General features: G+C 38.1%; 2 protein-coding genes and 3 long non-coding RNA genes across 5 annotated transcripts; 2 read left to right on the top strand and 3 right to left on the bottom strand.

The window, feature by feature from the left end:
* Nucleotides 1-266: 266 nt before the first annotated feature.
* Nucleotides 267-2,550, bottom strand: LOC130685848 (uncharacterized). The gene is made up of 8 exons (XR_008999723.2): nucleotides 2,389-2,550; nucleotides 2,128-2,325; nucleotides 1,943-2,067; nucleotides 1,435-1,659; nucleotides 1,085-1,362; nucleotides 678-1,028; nucleotides 462-578; nucleotides 267-403 (listed from the first exon to the last, which is right to left on the bottom strand). It is a non-coding gene; the product is annotated as an uncharacterized LOC130685848 (long non-coding RNA).
* A 9,086-nt stretch (nucleotides 2,551-11,636) lies between these two features.
* On the bottom strand, nucleotides 11,637-13,062 carry LOC130695283 (uncharacterized). The gene is made up of 5 exons (XR_009002426.1): nucleotides 12,994-13,062; nucleotides 12,674-12,832; nucleotides 12,086-12,495; nucleotides 11,825-12,034; nucleotides 11,637-11,771 (listed from the first exon to the last, which is right to left on the bottom strand). It is a non-coding gene; the product is annotated as an uncharacterized LOC130695283 (long non-coding RNA).
* Nucleotides 13,063-13,164: 102 nt separating this feature from the next.
* On the bottom strand, nucleotides 13,165-14,481 carry LOC130696604 (uncharacterized). The gene is made up of 5 exons (XR_009002751.2): nucleotides 14,125-14,481; nucleotides 13,812-14,038; nucleotides 13,531-13,690; nucleotides 13,385-13,437; nucleotides 13,165-13,317 (listed from the first exon to the last, which is right to left on the bottom strand). It is a non-coding gene; the product is annotated as an uncharacterized LOC130696604 (long non-coding RNA).
* A 7,822-nt stretch (nucleotides 14,482-22,303) lies between these two features.
* Nucleotides 22,304-22,732, top strand: LOC130685818 (uncharacterized). The gene has a single exon (XM_057509430.1). It carries the CDS (start codon nucleotides 22,304-22,306, stop codon nucleotides 22,730-22,732), a length of 429 nt encoding a protein of 142 aa, XP_057365413.1.
* A 288-nt stretch (nucleotides 22,733-23,020) lies between these two features.
* Nucleotides 23,021-25,026, top strand: LOC130686841 (serine/threonine-protein kinase/endoribonuclease ire-1-like). The gene is made up of 4 exons (XM_057510327.2): nucleotides 23,021-23,780; nucleotides 23,855-24,327; nucleotides 24,395-24,519; nucleotides 24,588-25,026. The coding sequence occupies exons 1-4, from the start codon at nucleotides 23,446-23,448 to the stop codon at nucleotides 24,915-24,917; spliced, it is 1,263 nt and encodes a 420-aa protein (XP_057366310.1). The 5' UTR covers nucleotides 23,021-23,445; the 3' UTR covers nucleotides 24,918-25,026.
* The last annotated feature ends 297 nt before the right edge of the window (nucleotides 25,027-25,323 follow it).

Below are 25,323 nucleotides of genomic sequence, written 5' to 3'. Positions count from 1 at the left end.
CACATTTTTCTGGGCGCCAAGCAATATTAACCATACTGAGATTCGAACCACAGACCTTTCGCACTGTAGGAAAGCATGCTACCAATATGCCATAACTGTCTCTACATCGTTAGTTATAGATTTTGAAAGCTATGTAGTTAAACGTTAAATTAAAAAAAAAAATAACCCACTAAAGAGAGAAGAATAATATAAAATATTCTCATTTCCTGTTTCCTTAAACAAAATGAATATTTTATCTATTCAGGCAAATAGGTTGGCAAAATAACCACGTAATCAAATTTTCAAACAGACATTGCAAATTCCAAGATGTTCTTGGATACGAATTTTGGTTAATTACATTGAGTTAATGCCAACTCTCTTCAACTTCAGTGGGCAAGGCAGCAAATCCAGGTTTATCGCCGAACTGCGCATAGATTAAATTACATCTACAAGTAATAAAAACTACCTAGGTCCTAACTTACTCGGCGCATATCTCGACTAGCAAAACCCCCTTGGGTCGAAGGGGCGCTAAAGTCGTAACCCCTTCCACGCACGCCTGGGACTATCGCTTGCATGAAAGGCGGTACATCACCGTTGGACTTAAAAAAAAAAAAAAAAAAAAAAGTACGCAGGATTATTAATTACGAACACAAGGGCAGAGAAATATAATTAGATGTCAGACTGGAGTAGGTTCTTACCTTAGTTAACAAACAGACAAACTTTCCAGCGTTAGGGCCATCTCTTTCTTCGTCAAACAACCTTATTTGATTTTCAGACATTTCCCACGCGGCCCGTTCGACCAACACGATGAACACACTCGTCAATATCAGTTGGTAAGTCATAATTTACGACATCGTTGACGCCGGCAATATATAGGAAAAACAATGCAAACATCAAATACGTAAAAAACGAACGAAGAACCCATAAAACATTAACTAAACTACAGGCAGCAACATTAGTGGCCACGAGAATATTCCTAATACCATTTTTAAGTCACAAGTCGCTTGCTCACGCTGACTCAGAAGACGATCACCATGGATGCTGGTAGACTAAGACATATAAAGTTAAGACACTTTATCCAATTCACAACAGGTTTAATTCTTACTTGTAAGTTGTTATGGCAGAAAAATGCAGCGATGAAATCCGGCGTCTTTTTGCTGTTGTCAAAAACGATAGTCTTGGCATCACCGAGATCTTGTAAAACTTCGATCAGCTTACTCTCTTATTTCTTTTCGAGCACTGAAAAAACAGCTGTTCAACATCTCGATTGGTGCCACCGACAATGCCTGTTGTGACGAATACGTAGTCTTCCATGTAAGTCGCAGCCAGCGCTTGTACTTCATCTGGGAATGTCGCCGAAAACATAAAAGCACGACGGATTCCCTACAGAGAAACAAATAGTATCATATTAGTCAAATCTTGAGTCGCCCCGCGGTCGCGACAAGAATATTGCACCCAGCTTGAAGATTTGACATTTGATGGCTCGCGACAGTTCCTCCATATATAATCAGACTTGAAAACCGAATTGTAGGATAATTTACACGACTTCCGTTAAATTTGAATGGCCCATTCACGAGTGGGTGCGACAATTACAACTTCTGGCTTTTGCCCCATGGCATGAGACGCACCAGCAACACCTTGTTCTAACAATATGTTCAAAACCGGTACCAAGTATGCCACCTCCATGAAAAAATTTAAAATTTTTAGATGATTTAATCAACGAATAACACGAAGGGTTTGTTGAGTATCTTAGATGCAATTGGACTTTATAGTAGTCGCAACTAACGGCGTGCCTACTCATAATTACTTTTACTTCAACTTACCCAGTTCCTACTGACACATTCAAATGAAGTCAGTACGAGGGCATCAAAGTTTCAAAATTAAACAGCGTTAATTAATTGGACTACCGTTTTGCCGGAGCCCGTGACAACACAAGCAATTAAATCACTTTTGGCAAGAATACCTGCAACTGAAGCTTTCTGAACACGTGTTGGTTTTATGCAGCCAGAATTTTTTATGTTTTGAAGTAGTAGTTGGCGCAGCTTCTTCGAAAGATGTTATGTATTGAGATACATCTTTTCCTGTAACCTAAAGCAAACCCAATAGATATATTTAAATCGTAAAATACATTTTCGAGAAAGGGCTTACTTGGAGCACGACTTTATCAAAACTGTTAAAGCGTTTCCCACAGACGATGCCCTTAAAGAATTCCTTTTCATCGCATGTCACAGCTTCCGGAATGTATTGCTTACGCGGCTCTACATCTCTCATCAATTCACTGAATAGATTCGGACAGCCTTTCGAGGTGCAACCAGCTTCATGACATTAGGGGTAAAACAACGAACCCTGGAACACAAAATATTTTTGTGAAGATAAAATTCTTGTTTACATAATAACACTTGATGCCACCATTGCATCCTCCTTGAGGAAAATCCCTTGCTACATGGCCCTCTTCTTCGTTAAAAATGGACACTAAAAATGTTTTCTTGTTTTTTTTTGCCTCATGGCAGGTACGACTTCTACCACCGCCACGGTCCCCTTTTGGACAATCCTTCGAGAAACGTCTCCTTCCCCATACTATAAAAAGCACCAAAAGTTAAGCTCGCACATCTTTTTCGATATTTTATCTTACTTTGTGATGTCAACGGACCACTGCCACCGCCACCGCCCCCACCAGCTCGTAGACACTCTTTAGCTCCTCCTCCACACTGTTAAACAAAACCATATTAAAGTTATCACTGTGAGAATACAAGTAAACATTTACCTTGTGACTAGACAGAAAAAAGGTAGATCAGAATGAAATAAATATTTGCGCGACAGCAGACTGCACGCGTTAAGCCAATCTAGAAATATGCCTTTTCTTTTGTTAGTGATGAAGATGGAATTTTCTGTCCTATTTGTTTCTGTCATGGAATGTGGGGTCCACCGTTACAAAACTCTACGTCAGCAACAATCTTTTCTCAATGCTCAGAAGCTGCAAATGTTGTGAATGGGAAAATTTTTATTAAAAATAATTTTAAAAATAATTGTAACACCAAGCATTATTAAACGACTAGCCTAACTATGGAAACCGATGGAACCACAATGTTTGCCTGCACAATCCTGAAATGATTGAAATGACAAGCTTGGTTCATCTCATTAATTTAAAGAAGTACAAAGCCTGACTGCATGGTTGAGCAGTTTGGCTTAATGGTTTTTTTTTTAATGCATGAAGGTAGCAATAACCATTATCTGAATGTGCCTGTCATGCTTACTTTTAAGGACACAAGTTACCATCCATAATGGCAAGCACATAAACTCTTCTTGCTCTCATGGTATGAGATAAAAATAACGGCAAAGAATAATGCAACAGTAGAATGTGGAAAAATAATATTACCACACATTTATGGTCCTTCTTAATGGCCATCTGGCATGGAGGTGAGAGCATGAGGGCAGATACGCCACAATGTCTGCTTCACAACTTATGAAATTCTCTAAAATTTAGAAAAAAGGCAAAGACTCAGCATGAAAATTATTACTTTTTAAAGTTTTTTGTTAATAACGTTTCATTCATCTTGTAATTTGAAAAGGAGTTTCAAACATTAGGTATTCTCAAATTAAAGTTTCGGGTGGTGGTGAATTTAACAATGTTTTCTTGACGAAACATTCACTAAAGTATTACTTTACCATGGCTGCCTCATGTGTCCAATACTTGGCGAGTCAGATGCACACCACCAGCTTCACACACGACAAAGAACTAGAAAATGGCGACTGAAGCCGGCTCACAAAACTGAAGCAACGTTGCGACTTATTTCAAAATCGGCGGCGAATTCAACTTCTGCCATAACTATTTTGTTTTCTCTTGCGCAGGGACATACTATGCAAAAACCAAATTAAAACAAGGAGATAGCAGGTTGTCTTTCGGGTTTACAATGGTAAGTTTTATATTGTTGGGGAAATATAAATTCATGTTGCGGCTCTCGTGCAGTAGGTCCACCAACATCATTAACACACCACACAATTCGTGCCAATTGTGAAATACTTAACCAACCGTACCAAAATACGTTTTTTTTTAATTATTTGGGCGTCGCCCAGAACGAAAATTGGACACAAATTTAGAGAAAAAAATTATAATCAAGTGAGCCTCAACGCATGGATAGGAATACGTAATGAGGTCCACTTGGGCAAAAAGGTACAGAAGTGAACCCAAAAGACGAATAGAATCCGATATGTAAACAACTTATTCGATTGGTAAAAATTATGGGTAAAAGAAAATGAAATAAAAATGGAATAGTTAATTCATTGATCGGCCCTTGAAAAAAAATCAGACAAACAACTGGGAGAGGGAGTCGAGATCTTAGCGTCTTCTGAAATGCACATGCAAAGCGAAGGCAAAAAAATATATCTACAAACCTAAAATTGGTGCAGATAACTTTCCCGCTATGAATTGCATTCAAAAGCAAGACCAGCCACCGAAGAACTATCTTGTTTTCACTGGACGAAAAGGCGTGGTTGCTGCATTTGTATTCAGGCTGCAAATTGTCTTTGAATCAACTATCCTTGCCATGGCCGCTCTTTTCTCCTTCTAGTCAGTCATCTAAATAACGCACTACACGAATAGCAGTTTACATATTGTTCGGCAGCAATTTATCCACGTAGTTCACTGCTTGAAACTGAGCTTGACATTGACTATTTGACACGCCACACATCCTTTGCGAACATCAGTTAAAATAGCAATGATGAAACTGATGATCGCAATTTAGCGCTTTTTCTCTCCCCCCCACCACCCCGACTCCTAAGCAGCATTGCCAATTCACACTATAAACGAAATATAACATATTCTGAAAAATATGGTGTTAAAATGAAAGTAATAAATGAAATCCTGAAACCCGACACACGGTAAACACTGCTACATGACGAAACGTTACCCCACCGAGTGAAGCAGTGCAATCACCAGTTCAATTCTAAGAAAATATGGAACAAACTTACTTACCAGAAAAGAATGGTTCCAGTAGGAGCTGCTAAACATTAACGGCCGAACACTACGGAATAAGCGCCATACTAAAAACATGCTGTACAACTAAAGAAACCAAATCAATTAAGAATCTGCGTAAAACCACAAAACATTAAACTAAAGAAAAATAAACAAACAATAGCAAAGTGTTTCAGCAGTGAAATAACGGATAATCATAAACGTCATACCCGAAAGACGTAGACCATCATGTGGAACAGACCAGCACGACAAACAAAAAATAATACCTGAGGCGTAAATGGAACACTACGGCGGATACAGAGACCGATGTCCGTCTACGATGTCATAAACACCAGAAGGACAAAGAAAAGCCGACAAAATCGCCACAGCAGATCCTGAATATGAACAACACAGGGAATGAATCTCCAAGAAAAAATAACTTTTACCGAATGAAAGAAACTGGCGTCATTGAAGACAATCAATTCTTTCAGGCTGGGACGGAAAAACAAACAATCATTCGAACAAGAAAATATGAGGCAAGGGAAAAACAAATGAAACAAAATGCTATTTTTGTAAGCTAAATCATCCAAACGTCGTCAAGCTTTTTCACTGTGAAGAGGACATAAACTTTATGTGTGACAATTTTCTAATGGTTTTAAATAACAATATGATTTCAAAATTGATTTGTTTTTTCGTTGTCGTGTTAAAGGTACTACGCCTTGGAATTATGTGTCGCTTCATTAGATCAACTTTTCCTGAAGCCGGATGATCCCAGAAAATACAACGGACGTATTCCACCTCGTATCGAAGTTTTCCATCAATTAGCTGCAGGCCTTCAATACATCCATTCGAAGAAATTAATTCATCGCGACATCAAACCGGGCAACATCCTCATTTCGCGTCGTACTCGTCTTCCCGTATTCTATTGGAAAGAATTTGAAGAGATAACAATAATGAAATGGTCTGATTTTGGACTGGCCAAATCCGTAAACGAAAAGGGACTTCACTCGTGGTCTGGAGTGAGAGGAACCAGAACTTGGTGGGCACCCGAAGTGCTGGAAAAACTCAACAACGAAGAAAAGGCGGAAAACGAAGAGTTTTGGGGCACGGTCAAGAGCGAAGTGTTTGTCCTCGGCCTCGTCTTTGGTTATATTTTTTTGAAGGGAGAACATCTATACGGTTCAAGTGAAAAAGAAATTCATGATAACATAATTGGAGGACGTGCGGTGAATATGAAGAGTAATTCCAATTTAATTCCATATTATTTTACTCTTCTATTTATGAACACATGGTTGCTTAATTCTAGATATTGATGCCGAATTGCGCAAATTTTATGCGGATGACTTACTAACGAAAATGTTGGAACACGATTCGGTAAAAAGAATAAGTTCGAAAGAAGTCGTCGAACAACTGAAATCCATCACGAAAAAGGTAATATTATTTTTTTGTAAGTGGGGAAGTAGCAACGTAAACAATCAATAATTAACGCCATTCAACTCTTAATCAAACTAGGAATTGATGTAAAAGTAAAGGACAGATTTGGAAATAGTGCTCGAACTTGTTTATTCTATAACCATAAGATTAGCAACAGGGACGAAATCCTAAAACTGCTCGACGCAGTACTTGTTGTTGTTTGAATCACAACTCGTTTCTTGGCGATGCCATGCACTTCGACGACGAAGAATGAAAATGTAGCGCCTGCCGCATATTCTGATTTCTTTTGCCATTTACCCCTTGAAAACTCAAATTTCCCGCTTTCTTGGCTGTATTGCTCAGGCCGACGGACTTTCAAAAATAAAAATAATGACTACATCGCCATAGAGTCTTATCAATTTATGACTCCTTTAGCCATGTTGATTGCGACTCATTCGACAATTTATAAATTCTATGTGGGCAAACGACTTAAAAATAAAAGAAAGTATCAAAGGATAAGTCAAGTGATTCAATATCGATTCAACAAGACTCGTCTCTCTTTGGATACGTATCTCATTTCATTTTAAGCTTCTAGCAAACTGTAATGGAGCTCATACAGGAAAACAATCAGAGCAGTAAAGAACCTGAATAAACAATGAAAATATAATAACTCGAATGCTGAATAAAAACCCCCAATTTTCTTCGTCATTTAAAAGGCAAATAAGAAGCCGCTTTTCCTAGAAGAGCTAACTACGAGCGTTTAACAATTCCACTAGTCAAATGAAAGAAATTTTCACGTGAAAACAGTACGACCGTCAAACTTGACAATCTCGCGGACAATCAAATTTTTTCTTGCCAGCTGCGTTGCAATTTAGCAAACCATTAAAAAAAGAAAAAAGAAAGCAAAAGCAAGTAAAAACAAAAAAACATTGACAAAGGCTGTATACACCTATACAGATTTAGCAAATTGAAAAAGTGTGTAGTTCACATCAACAACAGAGCCATTTAATAATACAATTATTTTATTTATTATTATTTATTATACTATCCTATCCATTTGTTTTCAACCAAATCATCTGCTTGTATACAGTGGATCTTACGGTTTTTTTTTAAACGAGCAGACATATACCGAGCAAATGCCACTTTTTCTGGTGTGACTTTCTAAAGTTTGGGAAAACAAAATGCGAAAAATCAAATGAAGTTGGCAAGAAAGAGTGATTGTTCTTCAAACGATACTGCCAAGCCATCTGTTTCCCCATTTCTAACCAAAACACAGGCCACTTGCATTGTTCGTCAGTTCGAGCAATACAATGTCAACGATATCCCTCACTCTATGGCGACATCGAAGCAGAAATGGCGCCAAAATGGCGAAATGTGGCTAGAAAAAAAAAGGACTGGAAGGCAAGGCCGACCATGAATGGACGAAAAAAAGACGGAATCAGTGCATTCTTACACTGTATCATTTTCAAGGATCTCTCGCAAATCAATAAAGGAAAACAAAAAAAATAAACGGTTGCAATTTGAAAAATAGACACAGCCAAATAACTGGGAGTGGGGAGGTGTAGAGATCTTAGGCCCTTCTGAGATCTCATTGAGCGATGATAGATGCAAAACGAAAGAACAACAAATATCTAATAACTAACCTGGAAATGGAGCAGCGAACTTCCTCCATTACGAATTGCATTCAACCGCAGCACAGCCATCGATGAACTATCTGGTTTTCACAGGGCGATTGGGTCGTAGTTGCTGCATTCCCGTCGAGGGCGCCAAATAATTGTTAATTGAATACTATTAATACTGCTCAAATGAAGCCTTCGTGTCCAGCAAAGTCATAATATGCTGAGGGCAGTCTTTGGAAAGTACTGTTCTTCTAGGGTAAAATCCCTATTATAATTTCAGATGAATATTCATTTCACTTTTCGGCTTCACAAGATTTGTTGATAAGTTTAGCACCCTACATCACAGACTAGTCATACTCGACGCTGTCAGATTTTTAAGTTTTAACGTTCTCCTACGTAAAGCACAATTTTTTTTTATAGCGTTGGATTTACAAAATTTCTATAATCTAGATAAATATTAATGTATACGTATTGAAGATATTTTGTAAATGTGAATAAAAATGAAACAAATATTCGCTGACATCTGGCAACGTTTTCCCCTTCCTTGTAAATAGTCAAAAAATGGCGACATCCGGCACGGTTACTTTCTTTGCTAGGGAGAGCATTGAACTCTCAGTGAAGAACCACCACTCGCTAATGGCTGACACGCGCTCTTGACATTGTCCTGGTCCTGCAAGAGCGACTTTGGGCTTCTCCATTTGAAATTAGGGAAACTATCTGTTCTTCTTCGAAAGGCCCTATGGTGCATTGCCTGGCGCCTTACGGCGAATCTTGGGCAGTGGCGACAGCTCCACCCCACGGCACATAGACCATGGAGTAGAGCAGCGCGGCCCGTCCCTATCAAGCTAAAAAAAAAAGGGGAACAAAAAGAAGCGTGGCAGCCAACCTGTTAATTAGCACACTATACATTACATAAAATAACAACGATACCACGAAGACCACGAGGCGACCACTAGGCGGCGACGGGCGAAGGGATGACAGGGCGACGGGCGAAGCGATGACGGGATGACGGGCGAAGCGATGACGGGGTGACGGGCGAAGCGATGACGGGACGATGGGCGAAGCGATGACAGGGCGACGGCGAAACGATGACGGGCGAGGTGAAGAAGGGCCTTTTTTTACTTAGGCTTGCTGTTCGTAGACTAGGGAATTTGCAGGGCCAGCAATTTTCCGGATGATGAGGCAGGCTTGGTAGTCCTGTAATAAGATATTAAGTTTTTTAAAGAAATAATACTAAAGAAAAAAGAAACTTAAAATACTGAGGCATAGTGGTGTTGAGGTTCATGTCAAAGTGTGGTGACTGGCAAGGTAGAAATAGTGAGACGACTGCTGAATTTGTGGTTTCCAATCGTTTTCAACGCAGTTGTGAGGAAGATGCTGCACTTCCCATCACATTCAAACTTACATACAATGATGAGTTTGTGAAGAATGATCTTTTTTGGCCAGCATTCTTTGCCATTTTAGTTGCGGGCTAAAAATAAAAAGCAGAATTATGGCAATTGTAACACTGAATGCCAAAATATGAGTCTAATACCTCACTCTTCAACTCAAAATCACACTACTTGAAAGGCTCAGTCGAAATGACAAGAAGCCTGCATGCCAGCATCCTTTGCAATATTGGTTTGACGAGCTACTTCTCAACAGCAGAATAATGGCAATAGGATTCTTATTGGAAAATATATGTCTAGTACCTCTTCACGAGCATGAGAAATGTATGATGGATAGTTGCTGATAAAATTAATTGGTAAGTATGATGATAGTTCACCACACCTGTTACCCTGTTACACAAAGAATAATCCATTGATAAGCTTCACTTGATCAACACAAAAAAGGAAAACACTTTTTGACACACCATTTGATTTGATTGAACTTCTACGAGCACAAATTAGTTTGATTTCTGACACTACGGGTTATGAACTTGCATTGCCATCTAGCGGAAATTCAATTTCGTCAGATTTAAAAATAAGCCCGACAAAAAAATTAAGCCCGACTTTTCGTATTTTTTAAATTAATATCTGAAACCTAGATATTGCCATAACAATACATGATTTGAACTCGTAATTCAACGTTGATGTCGAAACTTCAGTCTATTTTTACCTAAAAGTTATAGTTTAGGAGTTATTCAAATTCGACGTAATTGTTATAAAACCCCTTTAAGTAGAGGTAAAAACCACAATTAAGAATCAAAAACAAAGCGCTGGTTAGAGAATAGAAGCTACACTTATGATCAAAATGCTTAAAATGTTTGGAATATTAATGTTCATTTTTTACTTTTTGCAAAGTGTAAAAAAAAAATTACCGGAAATGACCGGAAGTTGCCTATATCTCCAGAAATACGGGGCCCACAACAAAACGAATATGATTTTCGTGATCCTCATGAAATTTAGGGTGTGTCTGACCTATTTTGATCCGTTTTTGGCGAAAAGTCCATTTTGGCCAAAATCGTGATTTTCCCTGAACTATATAGTTCAGGGAAATTTGCGATTTTTGACGATTTTCGGGTATTTTCTACTGACACATGGATTCGATCCCAAATTTTACGAGGATCACGAAAATATCGGTCTTTTTTTGTTCAGACAAACAGATAGTGAGTTATTAAGCATTTAAAAACCGGATCTTGAACCGGAAGTTGAAATTTCGGAAATTTAAAAAATGAACTATGTTCTCCATTACAAGGTACACAAGATCTGCATAGTTTCAAGCGTAAACTATAGAAAATTAACATAATAGGGGCATTCAAAGTTCTTTAAGTTCAATTTTCAGGTGCGGCCTACATACCACTTCAAAGGACTACCGCACACATAACAATTGAAGCTTATGTTTCAAAACCATCACCTTAATTTGGCAGCCATCCGAACTAAGATGATAGTGGAACATATATGGTTATAACCAGAAGAAAGTAAATTGTAGATCCAATTCTTGAAGAATATTTTGATTGCAAATAGCACATCTTGTAAAAATATTTTACTCATAATCAGTGATTTATGTTCGACATGGCAGATCAGGTTTGCCACACAAATACATGATTCAAACTCGCAATTCAACGGTGGTGCCGAAAATTCTATTTAGGTTTACCTGGAAGTTATAGATTTGGAGTTATCCAAATTCGAAGTGGTTGTTATAACACAATCCTTTGCGTAGAGGTAAAAACCACAATTAAAAAACAAAACACTGTTGAGATGATGGAAACTCAAATACACCTTCCTAACGCAACCTACGTTATGACTACTGCCTAACGTTTATATCATGCGTTATATGTAGTTCCAAAAATCCCGCTACGAACGCCACGGGTAACATAGCCCATAACTGTGAAAAATAAGCCCATTTCTTTATGTTTCGCATGATTCCAAAAACTCCCGCTACGAACGCCACGGGTAACCTGGCCCATAAACGTAAAAAATAAGACTATCTTTAAAAAACAGTCGTTATTTTAACTACTACTTTCCTATATTTTATTTCTTAAAACCTTAATGGTGCCACACAATTAACAAATTTGTACTCACAATTTAACGGCAATGTGTTAGATACCTGTCGGTTTCATCTTGCAGGAAATGTAATGTCCCGGCCAATTTCCCTCATTAACGTGTATTGGAAACTTTCATATTTAACAAAGGAATGACACGTGGAATAGATTCTCACAGTTACGAATGCTTAATGTCACATTGACCATCTCTGGACAGATTTATCCAAATACCATTTTTATTTCAATCATTGAGTCACCAATGCCACAGCAAAAGCCTGGACAGCTGAGAAAGGATACTGAAATCTAACGTGTAGGCATTCCCATCGATTCTGCTAAACTGCATAACCTGTCATTCATCTCAATTAGAACATCATCAAGCCTCAGCTGATAATAAACTACCTGTTTTCCTTAGAATTCAATCTGAAAATTTTTCACAGATTCTTGGGTCACTCACCCTCCAAAGTCCAACTGATAAACTTGACTGTGTTCGTTCCAAAACGGGACTTTGTTGTTCAAAACAAACTCACATCTTCGTCTCGTCTGAGCTGGTGGCTCGCGTTCTTCACCATTAGTTGCTGAATTCTTTTCAGCTATCCATGTCTGTCGTAGCTAACATATTTAATTAAAATCTAGTCGATGAGAACTGAAGACCACCATTACCTTATTGAGCAGCTGAGCTTTTTGGAAACTCTCAAGATCGTGAAAATTATGGACTGTTGTGGCCTGAGGATCATCGATATCGTCGACGGGCAGATTCAAATGGGTGGCCCTTCTTCTACTTCAGTTCCTGCCTTTAACTTAAATCCGGGCAGTCACCTACAGCAAACACGTAGGATCCACTTTCTTCCCTCACCTAACCTAGAAATGAAAAGTTTACCAGCACTTTCAAGTTGTGCCATAAATCGGTGATGCAGTCGCCGGGGTTAAATCAGTATACGTCTTGGGTGATGCAATGGCTGGTTACTTGCACTTGACGTCCGTTCTTTTTTTTCCGTTCGGATTTTCCTCGAACAAACAGCTGCAACAATTAACTGGCAATTGTGTAAGAAAGTCTGTTCTTTCCATTTCACCTGGAATAAAAAAAAACCATTTTATTCATCATTCTGTCAAGACTGAAGTGCTTTCACTTTTGGAGAGTAAAATATTGAAACTGGAAAACAGAGACAACCGATTAGATGCCCTGGAGTTCAAGGTTCAACAACATGTAAGCATCTCAATTGGTTTGTTACATAAATAAAACTGAATTACTATTGTGTTGCATCACCATTTCTATCAGGCAGAAATTCGAGAAGCTTCGACATCAAAAGTTATTGGGACAAATCCATGAAGGCTGCTCGATGCAACATCGCGGCCAATTCGGTAAGAACGGTGCCATGAAATGTCCACGCAACCACCCGTTTAAAAAACCTGAAACGACACGTGGAAAATACAACGACTATTCATTAAAATAGTAATAAAAACATGGCATTAATAAGAGCTCAGTATCCTGATTGACTTCATAGCCTCATGGGCTGCCAGTCATATGCTTAAAACATCACAGCTCAAAAATTATTTATGCCACAGATTACCTGAGCCATACCCTGAATGGAACCTTAAGAATGGAAGCAGGTAAATGGAAAGCACCATTAACCCATGCCCATCCTATAAAAAAAAATAAAACAATTACACAAACTAGAAGAAACAACTCGCACAGTTATGAAACAGAAACACCAATGAGGGTAATTTATACCAGTTTCACAGCAGAGCCGTAGAAAGAGTGCATCATAGCAATAAATCACCCAAAGATGTAGCATGGAAGCAGCTAACAAAACTGCCACACATAAATTTCCTGATTCAGCAACTACGGAACACCCAAGGATTCCACACAAAACCATATGTAAGCATACATAAGCCTTAAAAAAACAAAATATGAAATTAAGCTAATGGCCACATATTTTAAATATAAAAGATTGGCTTTACCACTCATGAAGTTTGGATCACGAACTCGTCCACAATCGGGAACTCCATCACATCTATAATTGATTACATATATTAACCCTTAAAACATAATTTACAAATCTATTACTTCTAGCTAGCAAATGAAACCCTTATAAAACTTTTTAAACCTGTAAACAGGGTCAGGACAAAGCGATCCACGTCTTTCAAAAAGACACCATCGAGATTCAGCATGTTCCAAAATAACGGTCAGACGGCTTTAAATACTTTTCTTTTGTTACCCCTTTTCCTTTTTTTCATATAAATTAGACGTTGCCTAATTGCTTCAAACTTTACAAAAAAAAACGGAAAATTAACTTAAAAATACTTCTTTTAAAGAATTTATAGAGCTCTTTGAAAACCTGTTATTTCTGAAAGAAAATAGATACATACTATTTCTTTATGTATTTACCCATGCATGATTCTGATGGCTTTGATGTCAAATGTTTCATTGCCTGTAATGCTGTTGTTGGAAAGTACATGACAATGAGTTGTCAATCTGCTATTCATGCTTCATCAGCTCTTCCTAAATGTTTTCTTTCGTAAATGAAATGGAAGCCTTTCCTGTTGTGACGTACTTCAACATAATGGTCGATCTTGTACATCAAATGGCTTAATCCCAATCCACGTCACAGGCAACTGCAAATATTGACAACAGAAATGAATGAGCTACAAACTTTGTGAATTACATGGGATTTGCTGAGCCAGAAAGCAATCATATTTACTGTATTTTTCTTTAAGCTGATTTCAGCACACAAGGTTCATCTTCCGGTGTTCCAATGGATGTACGTACTGGATGAAGGTCTCATCTACACCCTAGGATGAAAAATTGAAACAACACAGAAATTATTTAATAGAGAAATTTGTCTTCGGTGTTTTGATGGAAAAGAAGTGTTGCCCATTTTAGTTTTTTCTATCAATAAAACCCATCTACGTTACGTCACGATTAATGCAGTTCCTTTCGTCGAAAATCGACTAACTGAATTAGTTGAATGTTCGATCGTGAATTTAAAACAGGGACCGTCTCCTGCTGAGAAGGAGAAGCAAAAAAAAAAAACAACAACAACAAAAAAAAAACGAAACAAGCGAAATGGGGGTTGGTGGAGCCACGTAGTGATCGATACGGATAGTGGAACATTTCCAGTGATGAATACATGAAGATAAACACATTGTTTCCATGGTAATACAGAGATAATGAATACATCTATAACCAAAATGGCAACCTACTTCATATCCAAAAATCCTCAAATGGAAAATTATAACGAAAAAAAAAATATATTGAAAAGCAAGGAAAGGATGATTGAAATTTCAAATTTCTAATATAGAGTCAACGGTGGGAAACGGAGTGCCATATTTATTCAGGATCGAAAAGTCCATCATTATTTTCCGTTGTTCTCGAATTTTTGTGCAAGAGACTCATCATTTCGCAACTGATAAATCTGGCCAGCTGATAACACAGTATTGCGTGGCGTTACCAACTACGTAAAGGCGTTGGTCATTGAAGTGGGTCTGAAAAGGAAGCCATTGCCACAAAGTCATTCGAAAACTGTACAGTTATTCAGTATTTGGTGAATATCGAAAATATGGCGGGTGGTTCACGTCAAATGTTAAGACGAATGTGTGGAGTTCGTAACGTTAAAGCGAAAAGAGTTCGAGCACATCGTGTCGACAAAAAAAAAGAAGTAAAAAAAGCTGTGCTAAAGTTCTATATCCGAAACATCGACGAACTTGTTCGCTGTGAAAGTGACGATGACTATATGTAGGATATTTCTTATTATTTTGAATAGTAATACAGTATCAACAATGATTTTATTTTGTTTAGTTCTCTTTTTACCAGGTACTTTGGATCGGACTCATATTGGGCCACTTCAGGTTGGATGCACTTGAAGGATGCCCGAAGCCATTTTGATGATTCCCGAACATACGAGGGAGCCATGCCACATCAGATAAATGGTTTGCTTCAATTATCTTCTGGTCTCGAATACATCCATTCAAATAATTTAGTTCATGGAGACATCATACAGAAAATGTCCTGATTTCAAAAAATAAGTTTTTTGTTCCAACCACACCTTCTCTCCTCTCCTATAATGATATTGTTTTATGATTAAAAGAGTTGATTGCTTTATTTAGAAACGGATGGCAATTTACGCGATTTTTACGTGAAGTACCTATTGGAAAACATGTTGGACGAACATTTCATTCAATTACACCCGATCATGGTATAAATGAATTTAAAGCAAGTCGAACAATCATATGCTTACGTCAATTCGTTCAATTTAGCTCACTGGAAAAGAAAAAGAATTGCTTGAATTGTGTGGGAGGGATTCGCGATTGGATCTAACGGGAAAAATCCAAGAATTAATTCAGTTCCGAGTTAACCTTAACGCAAAGGACAAAGACGGAAGGAATGCGCTCCACCTTTTGTGTCGGAACTATTCAAACTCAAAATTAACCGACGCAATTCAACTTGTAATCGGAAGCGGAATGGACGTGAATGCAAGGGACAACGATGGAATGAATGCCGTTCATTATTTGTGTCGATACAATTCAAGCCAAATCGTAATCGGCGCAATTCAAATCTTGATCCAATCCGGAATCGACGCAAAGGCAATAACCGACGATGGATCAAATGCGCTCCATTATCTATGTCGCTACAATTCAAACCCAAATTTACTCGACGTAATTAGTATTTTCACTAAACTCGGAATAGATTTGATGGTGCCAAACAACGCTGGATGGAGTGCGTTATACTATTTGCAAAATAAAGATAAGAAAGAGATGAAAATTTGGTTCGACCGCCAACAACCAATAGGGGAAGGTGGCTTTGGTACGGTATTTAAAGGGAAGTTCGGAGGTCGTGAAGTGGCAGTCAAAAGAGTTGAAATGCGCCATGTGGACAAAAGAGAAGAAGACGCAATGCTAAAATTGGATCATCCGAACATCGTCAAACTTCTTCATTGTGAAACGGACAATGACTTTATGTAAGACATTTTTTTTCTGAATTTAAATAACAAAATGATTACAAAATTGATTTGTTTTTTGTTGTCGTGTTAAAGGTACTACGCATTGGAATTATGTGTCGCTTCTTTAGATCAACTTTTCCTGAAGGAGGGTGATCCCAAAAAATACAACGGCCGTATGCCACGTCAAATCGAAATATTCCGGCAATTAGCTACAGGCTTGGCATACATCCATTCAATGAACTTAATTCATCGAGACATTAAACCGGAAAACATCCTCATTATGCGAAAGCCTGGAAAAATTGAAGAGATAATAATCAAATGGTCTGATTTTGGACTGGCCAAATCCGTAAACGAAAAAGGAAAACATTCGTGGTCTGGGGTGAGAGGAACCAGAAAATGGTACGCACCCGAATTGCTGGAAAAGCTGATCAACGGAAAAAAGGCGGAAAACGAAGAAATTTGGGGCACGGTCAAGAGCGATGTGTTTGTCCTCGGCCTCGTCTTTGGTTACATTTTTTTGAAGGGACAACATCTATTCGGTTCAAGTGAAAAAGAAAATGAAATTCATGATAACATAATTGGAGGACGTGCGGTGAATATGACGAGTAATCCCAACTGAATTCCATTCTATTTTACTCTTCTATTTATGAACACATGGTTGTTTAATTCTAGAATTTGATGTCGAATTGCGTAAATATTATGAGGATGACTTACTAACAAAAATGTTAGAAAACGATCCGGAAAAAAGAATTAGTTCGAAAGAAGTCGTGAAACAACTGGAATCCATCAAGAATCGAGTAATATTATTTTTTTGTAAATGGGGAAGTAGCAACGTAAACAATCGTAAATCTCTCCAATTTAGCTGGCTGAAAAAGAAGAAGAATTTCGACAACTTTGTGCTCGTGACTCTTTGTCTGATCTAAAAGGAAGAGCCAACGACTTCATTCGCATTGGAATCGATATGAATGCAAAGGACATTTGGGGAAAGAATGCGCTTCATTATTTGTGTGAATCAAATTCAAGCCCAAATTTAATTGACGCCATTCAACTCTTAATCCAACTGGGAATTGATGTGAATGCAAAGGACAGATGGCGAATGAATGCGCTCCATTTTTTGTGTAAATCGAAGCAAAGCCCAAATTTAATTGACGCCATTCAACTCTTAATCCAACTGGGAATTGATGTGAATGCAAAGGACAGATGGGGAATGAATGCGCTCCATTTTTTGTGTAAATCGAAGCAAAGCCCAAATTTAATTGACGCCATTCAACTCTTAATCCAACTGGGAATTGATGTGAATGCAAAGGACATTTGGGGAAGGAATGCGCTCCATCATTTGTGTAAATCAAAATCAAACCCAAATTTAATTGACGCCATTCAACTCTTAATCCAACTGGGAATTGATGTGAATGCAAAGAGCACTTCGGGAAGGAATGCGCTACATTGTTTGTGTCAATCAAATTCAAGCCCAAATTTAATTGACGCCATTCAACTTTTAATCCAACTGGGAATTGATGGGAATGCAAACGATTATTGGGGAAAGAATGCGCTCCATTATTTGTGTAGATACAATTCAAGCCCAAATTTAATTGACGCCATTCAACTCTTAATCCAACTGGGAATCGATGTGAATGCAAAGGGTGGTTATGGACGGAATACGCTCCATTATTTGTGTATGAAGAAGTCAAGCCCAAATTTAATTGACGCCATTCAACTCTTAATCCAAAAAGGAATTGATGTGAATGCAAAGGACAAGAGTGGACGGAACGCGCTCCATTGGTTGTGTACACGGAAGTCAAGCCCAAATTTAATTGGGGCCATTCAACTCTTAACCCAACTGGGAATTGATGTCAATGCAAAGAGCAATGATGGAGGTAATGCGCTCCATTATTTGTGTAGATACAATTCAAGCCCAAATTTAATTGACGCCATTCAACTCTTAATCCAACTGGGAATTGATGTGAATGCAAAGGACGATGAGGGAAGGAATGCTCGAAGTTTTTTACGCGATAATGATAAGAATAGCAACAAGGACGAAATCCTAAAACTGCTCGATGCAGCACTTGTTGTTTGAATCACAACTCGTCTTCTCGTCTACATTACTCGGAATTATTTTGCCATTTACCCCTTGAAAACTCAAATATCCCGCTTCTTGGGTGTATTGCTCAGGCCGACGGACTTTCAAAAATAAAAATAATGACTACTTCGCCCTAGAGTCTTATCAATTTATGACTCCTTTAGCCATGTTGATTGCGACTCATTCGGCAATTTATAAATTCGATGTGGGCAAACGACTTTAAAATAAAAGAAAGTATCAAACCATAAGTCAAGTGATTCAATATCGGTTCAAAGAGCCTCTTCTCTCATTGGATAAGTATCTCATTTCATTTCAACCTTCTAGCAAACTCTAAAGGAACTGATACAGGAAAACAATCAGAACAGTAAAGAACCTAAGTAAACAATGAAAAAATAATAATAATGAAAAAAAGTATCTCGAATGATGAATAAAAAATCCCAATTTTCTTCATTTGAAAGGCAAATAAGAAACCGCTTTTCCCTGGAAGAGCTAACTGCGAGCGTTTAACAATTCCACTAGTCAAATGAAAGAAATTTTCACGTGAAAACAGTACGACCGTCAAACTTGACAATCTCGCGAACAATCAAATCTTTTCTTGCCAGCTGCGTTGCAATTTAGCAAACCATTCAAAAAAAAAAAAAAAAAAAAAAAAAAAAAAAAAGTAAAAGCAAGTAAAAGCAAGTAAAAACAAAAAAAACATTGACAAAGGCTGTATACACTGATACAGGTTTAGCAAATTGAAAAAGTGTCTTTCACTCAACAACACAGCCATTTAATAATACAATTATTTTATTTATTATTATTTATTATACTATCCTATCCATTTGTTTTCAAGCAAATCATCTGCTTGTATACAGTTGATTTTACGATTTTTTTAAACGAGCAGACATATACCGAGCAAATGCCACTTTTTCTGGTGTGACTTTCTAAAGTTTGGGAAAACAAAATGCGAAAAATCAAATGAAGTTGGCAAGAAAGAGTGATTGTTCTTCAAACGATACTGCCAAGCCATCTGTTTCCCCATTTCTAACCAAAACACAGGCCACTTGCATTGTTCGTCAGTTCGAGCAATACAATGTCAAGCCTCACTCTATGGCGCCATCGAACCAGAAATGGCGCCAAAATGGCGAAATGTGGCCAGGAAAAAAAAAGGACTGGAAGGCAAGGCTGACCATGAATGGGCGCAAAAAAGACGTAATCAGTGCATTCTTACACTGCATCATTTTCAAGGATCTCTCGAAAATCAATAAAAGGGAAAAAAGGGTTACAATTTGAAAAAAAAAAATCACAGCCAAACAACTGAGAGGGCGAGTCGAGATTTTAGGCCCTTGTGAGATGTCATTGTGCGATGATACATGCCTTGAAAGGAAATAAAAATATGTAAAAACTAACCTGGAAAAAGAGTAGAAAACTTCCTCCGCTATGAATTGCATTCAAACGCAGCACAGCCATCGATGAACTATCTGCTTTACACTGGACAATTGGGTCGTGGCTGCTGCATTCCCGTCGAGGGCGCCAATTGTCTCTCAATCAGCTGACCGACTTGCCATCGCCGTTTTTCTTTACACTTGATACATCATCTGATTTGAACATTAAATTGTTTGTCAGCCGATTGCGACTGAAAGCTTTTGTCTTCAACACTGAAACCCTTATAATACGGAAACAGAAATAGAGACGAGTAGAAAGCGACACATAGCACATCCTTTGTCGATATCAGTTAAAATGGCAATGATGAAACTCATCAGTTGGTGAGCACAATTTGGCGCTTTTTTTACCCCCCACTCCAGCTTCTCGACAGCATTGCCAACACAAGCTATGAACCAAATAAAACAATTAATCGGAAAAAGATGGCGATGGAAATATGAAATGTTGGTCTGAATTTCATATTGCAAATTGAATTTAAGAATTTCGAATGATTAAGAAATCAGGTTCTGAAGCTGCTGAATTTTTAAGAAATCAACAAACAGCGTTGCATTCGCCAAACCAATGTCACTTAACAGAGTTTTGTATTGAGGAGAATCGTCAACTAGGAAATATAAGGTAAAATTAAAAAGAATTCAAGAAAACATTATTTCATCATGCTCAGTTTCCAGCAAGAATTTCAATCCTAAAAACCAACAGCCTGCCATTAAAAAAGAATCTGAAGTGAGTTCTCTGCTCTGCACAAGCCTTCGATTCGAATCGTCATACCTGAAAGTTGACCCTTCATCTGGAACAGAGCAGCACCATAAAAGATTATTACCTGAAGTGCGGAAGCGAATTTTTTGGCGGAACAGATGAGCACGATAAAGAAAAAACATTACCTGAAGCGTGAAAACAAACAGTTCGGCGGCAGCATCATAGGCCAGGGGACTCCTAAGACGTAATTAACACCAGAGCAACAAGGAACAGTCGACAGAAAATCGCCACAGCAGATTCTGAATAGAAACAGGATGAATTCATTACTAAGAAAAAATAATAGCTATAGAGTGAAGGTTATTGACGCCATTATAGAAACCAAACAACATTGTCCTTCAGCCTGGGGTGGTAATAGAAATAAGTACTCGAACAACAGAACAAGAAGCAAGGGAGAAAAATGACCAAGACGACGCCAACAACAATACTCGGCCACTACGCGAACGCCAAAGCAAAACCCAAAATCAGGGTGAAGTGTGGAATTCACTACAAGGGCACCAATCACCACCCCAACTCTGCTAAAAAACAAGCACGAAAACATTAATTGGACAATAAAAAATATAATTGTAAATTGTTGCCCTCACTTACAGCACAGCCCATAGGCAGAAATAACCACAGCTGCTTCCTACGTGGCAATGTAATATATCGCTTTCAAGAATATTGCACCTAACTAATTATTGAATTGGGAGAAAGGCGTGGCGATCGGTATTAAGGCAAAGTAGTTTAACATAAATACCCGAGCGACGAATTTACGAAGGCTACTCGGTGCAAAATCACGTAAAACAGACCAATAAGGCAGCAATGGTGCCATGAAATGTCGACGCATCAACGCTGAAAAACCCTGAAACTAAATTTTAAAGAGACTTTTAATGAAAACCGTCACACAAACCCGGCATTGATAAGAACTCAGTAACGATGAAGTGACGATGAGTATAGGTAGGACATTTTTGATTGGTTTGAATTGCAATACGATATCACAATGATTTGATTTTGTTTTTGTTACCGTGTTACCATGTACAATGAATTCGGCCCGTGTTTGACCACTTTAGATCAGCTGTTTTTGAACTCAGATGGCGCCAGAAAATACAACGGACGTATGACTAATCATTCACTACTGATAAACCAGGCCCGTAGATTATGTCACAAATGGACAAACATGTCTGTGTTGTCCACTAGGTGCCAGCACAAGTTTAAACAAGGTCATCAAACTTGATTGCTGTTAGACGTTTTTCTCTCGTTATCAACTAAAGGCATTGGTCATTTGTAGAGGTTTAAAAGGAAGCCTTCACAACAATGTCATTCGAAAATTATACATTATGGAACTCTTGAGCTATCCTGTATTTGATGAGTACCGAAAGTATGGCGGATGGCTTAGGTCAAGTGTTTGAAGGAAAGTTCGGAGTTCGCGATGATGAAACAAAAATAATTCGAGTACATCGTGTCCACAAAAATAAAGAAGAAGAAGCTTTGCTAAAGTTAAATCACCCAAACATCGTCAAAATTCTCCAATGTGGAAGTGACGATGAGTATACGTAGGATATTTCTTATTATTTTAATCACAATATAATATCAACAATGATTTTATTGTGTTTTTTATCGTGTTACCAGGTACTATGGATTGGACCCATTATTGGCCACCTTAGATCTACTATTCTTGAAGTCGAATGATGCAGAAAATACAAGGGACATATGCCACATCATATCGATGGTTTGCTTCAATTAGCTTCTGGTCTCAAATACCTCCATTCAAATAATTTAGTTCACGGAGACATCATACCAGAAAATGTCCTGATAGTGGTGGAATCTGCTAACCAAGATGAGGTTACCCTCAAATGGACAAATTTTGGGCTGATCAGAAGTATCAGTGAAGCAAAGCAAAACAGTCCCATCAGAAGAAATAGGGCATGGTTAGCACCCGAGTTGCTTCAATTGACAAATCCTATAGGAAACGTAGATGAAACCAGTTATCCAGTAAGCGTCATGAGCGACGTTTTTGCATTGGGACTTGTTTTCGGTAGTCTATTCTTGAACGGCGAACATCTCTACGGTTCCACCGAAAATGAAATTGCCGACAACATAGTTAAAGGAAATCCCATCAACATGCAAAGTAATCCCTGATATACTATAACGATATTGTTTTCTGATTAAAAGAGGCTCATTGCTTTACCTAGAAATGGATGGCAAATTACGCGGCTGTTACGGGAATGAGCTATTGGCACAAATGTTGAGAAACGACCCCAATGAAAGAATAACATCAAAAGAAGTAGTCGTTCAATTACACTCGATCAAGAATAAGGTAAAAATGAATTTAAGTCGAACAATCACATTAAACACATGCCAATGTTTTCAATTTAGCTCACTGGAAAAGAAAAAGAATTGCTTGAATTGTGTGGGCGTGATTCGCGATTGGATCTAACGGAAAAAATCCGAGACTTGATTCAGTTGGGAATTAACGTTAACGTAAAGGACAGATGTGGACAGAATGCACTCCACCTTTTGTGTCGGAACTATTCAAACCGAAAATTAACCGTCGCAATTCAACTCGTAATCGAAAGCGGAATCGACGTAAATGCAACGGACAACGATAGAATGAATGCCATGCATTATTTGTGTCAATACCATTCAAGCCAAAAATTAATCGACGCAATTCAACTGTTAATCGGAAACGGAATCAACGTGACTGCAACGGATAGCGATGGAATGAATGCCATTCATTATTTGTGTCGATACCATTCGAGCCAAAACTTAATGAACCCAATTCAAATCTTGATTCAACCCGGAATCGTCGCGAAGGCAAAAAGCAACAATGGATCAAATGGGCTCCATTATTTATGTCGAGGCAATTCAAGCCCAAATTTAACCGAACAGTTAAGTTTTTGGTAGCATCAGGATTTGATGCGCAGGCAAAGGACAAATATGGAATGAATGTGTCCGATTATTTGTGTAATAAAGAGAAGAAGGGATTGAAAATTTGGATCGAGCGCGATGCTATAATAGGAGAAGGTCGCTTTGGTACGATATTTCATGGGAATTACGAACGTCGTGAAGTGGCAGTAAAAAGAGTTGAAAAACGTCATGTCAAGGAAATAGAAGAAGAAGCTTTGCTAAAGTTTGATCATCCGAACATCGTCAAACTTCTTCACTGTGAAAAGGACAACGACTTTATGTAAGACATTTTTATCCGGTTTAAAATAGCAATATGATTTCAAAATTGATTTGTTTTTTGTTTTCGTGCTAAAGGTACTACGCGTTGGAATTATGTGTCGCTTCCTTAAATCAACTTTTCCTACCGAAGGATGATCTACAAAAATACAAAGGACGTATGCCACGGCAAATCGAAATTTTCCATCAATTAGCTTCAGGCCTGGCATACATCCATTCAATGAAATTAATTCACCGAGACATGAACCCGAGAAACATCTTCATTATGCGGAGGGCTGGAGAAGATGAAGGTATAATAATGAAATGGTCTGGTTTTGACTTGGCCAAATCCGTAAACTTAAAGGGTTATTGGTTGGCACCTGAAGTGCTGAAAAAGCTCAGCAACAAAGAAAAAGCGCCAAACGAAGAGATTTTGGGCAGCAACAAGAGCGATGTGTTTTGCCTCGGCCTCGTCTTCGGTTATATTTTGTCGGAGGGAGAACATCTATTCGGTTCATATGCAAATGAAATTGACGCTAACATAATTAGAAAAAAACCGGTGAATATGATGAGTAATCCCAATTGACTTCCATACTATTTTACTCTTCTATTTATCAACACTTGGTTGCTTAATTCTAGAAATTCGTGACGAATTGCGCAAATTTTATGAGGATGACTTACTAACGAAAATATTGGAACACGAACCGGAAAAAAGAATGAGTTCGGCAGAACTCGTCGAACAACTGGAATCCATTAAGAATAAAGTAATATTATGATTTTTTTTTAAGTTAACAAGTATCAACATCGGCTTTTGCAAATTTTTCCAATATAGCTGAAGGAAAATGAAAAAGAAAAAGAATTTCTTCTACTTTGTGCCCGTGACTCTTCGCCTGATCTAGTTGGAAAAATCAAAGACTTCATTCGCCTAGGAATCAATGTGAATGTAAAGGACTTTGATGGAAGGAATGCGCTCCATTATTGTTTTACACGGAATTCAAACCCAAATTTACATGACGCCATTCAACTCTTAGTCCAATTGGGAATTGATGTGAATGCAAAGGTCAAAGGTGAATACAATGCTCGAACCTTTTTACTCGCTAATAAGTGGGTTACGAACAAGGACGAAATCCTAAAACTACTCGACGAAGTAGTTCTCGTTTGAACCATAATTCGTTTCTAGGCGATGCAATGTCCTTTGAGGACGGAAAATTTAAATATGGCGTCTGTTGCATACTTTGAATTCTTTTGCCGTTAACCCCTTGAAAACTAAAATTACCCGCTTTCTTCCCTGTTTTGCTTAAGATGCACTGATTTCACTTTCAGAAATACAAAAATTCCTGCATTGCCTTTGAGTGTTAATCAATTTATTATTCCTATAGACAAGTTGATTGCAACTCATTCGACGATTTAAAAATTCTATGTCGGCAAACGACTTTAAAATGAAATTAAATATCAAAGCCTAAAAAACCCGTCAAGTGATTCAATATCGGTTCAACAAGCATCTTCTCTCTTTGGATAAGTATCTCATTTCATTTCAAGCTTCTAGCGAACTGTAGTGGGGCTCATAC

The sequence above is a fragment of the Daphnia carinata genome, chromosome 6 (genome assembly GCF_022539665.2).
Source record: "Daphnia carinata strain CSIRO-1 chromosome 6, CSIRO_AGI_Dcar_HiC_V3, whole genome shotgun sequence".
Classification (NCBI taxonomy): domain Eukaryota; kingdom Metazoa; phylum Arthropoda; class Branchiopoda; order Diplostraca; family Daphniidae; genus Daphnia; species Daphnia carinata.
Note: the sequence above shows the minus strand (reverse complement) of the source record. Positions and strands in the feature narration are given on the sequence as shown.